Source organism: Gekko japonicus, unplaced genomic scaffold, assembly GCF_001447785.1.
Source record: "Gekko japonicus isolate JY-2015 unplaced genomic scaffold, Gekko_japonicus_V1.1 scaffold18, whole genome shotgun sequence".
NCBI classification, from domain to species: domain Eukaryota; kingdom Metazoa; phylum Chordata; class Lepidosauria; order Squamata; family Gekkonidae; genus Gekko; species Gekko japonicus.
Window position 1 is genome coordinate 2,900,441 of NW_015170275.1, and position 1,048 is coordinate 2,901,488.

Consider the following 1,048-nt stretch of genomic DNA (forward strand, 5'->3'; position numbering starts at 1 on the left):
ATTCCTGCGAGGATAAGATGTAGTGAACAATGTAAGCTACTTCGGGACCCAAATAAAATAAATAAATACCTACTACGACAGTGCAGTCTAAGGCAGAGTTATATTCTGCTAAATCCACCGAAATTAATGGGCTTAGAAAAGTATAACTCTGCTGAGGACGAGACTGTTTGGCATGCAGTTTTAGGACCAGATATGCCTTTTTTAAAAGGCCTTTGGCCTCCTTTATAGTCAGTTCTAAACAAGATTAAAATGCAGGAAAAGCACGGTGTTTTAAAGAGCATTTCTCGTTATCGTTTTTAATAACTACAAATACCACCACAATTGGTGGTCAGTCTCATACAAACAGTTTGGTTATTCTTGACCCCAAGGGAGGCTCTGTGCGTTTGGCCCGCACAGTGTATTTCCATTTCATTGCTCGTCACAGAATCAGAAATACGGGTGTTCCGCAGAAATAATTCGTGGCGCAACATGCACGGGGTGGTGGTAGAAATCTTCCGTTTCTTAAACGAAGTTTCTGGTTCCTTCGGATAAAATTTAGAACTGTGCCACTATACACCGGCTTTCCCCGCTCCGCGCTACATGGTGGCGCTGCTACGACGACGGGTCGAGAGACTCCGGAAACAGAAACGTGGGCGGGGAGGCGCCGGAGTCGTGGCGAGGGAAAAGCGCCTGTCGGCCTAGCTTGGTCGGTGCCGGGCGCATCCACTAGGGGGCAGCGGGCGCCTCCTCTCCGTCCAAGCTCACCGCGGGCAAGTGGCGGGTCGGCCTGGCTGTGGCGGGGGACGGGCGGGGCGGGGGGGGGCGCGCTGGTGTCGCTCGCGAGAAGGCCTGAGCCGAAGGAAGGGCCCCCGAGAGGCTGCGGGAGCGTCGCCGCTGTCACTCCATGCGCAAGATGCTGCTGGCCGCGCTCTCCCGTCTCCTGCAAGGCCCCGCTGCCCACCACAAGCCGGTGAGTGAGGAGGGCCTGAGTCGGAAAGGCCCGAGCAGCCTGACGGTTAAGCCGCAGCCCGGGGAGCCGGGTTCAAATTCCCACTCCGGCGTGTGACCT

At 55.1% G+C, this 1,048-nt stretch overlaps 1 protein-coding gene across 2 annotated transcripts in view; it reads left to right on the forward strand.

The window, feature by feature from the left end:
• The first annotated feature begins 699 nt into the window (after positions 1-699).
• Positions 700-1,048, forward strand: part of PDHA1 (pyruvate dehydrogenase (lipoamide) alpha 1) — a 25,552-nt gene continuing 25,203 nt past the window's right edge. For both annotated transcript variants that reach the window (XM_015417613.1, XM_015417612.1), the window contains exon 1: positions 700-949. In XM_015417613.1, the coding sequence (XP_015273099.1) occupies positions 884-949 (66 nt within the window). In that variant the 5' untranslated portion in view covers positions 700-883. The remainder of the gene's footprint in view (positions 950-1,048) is intronic.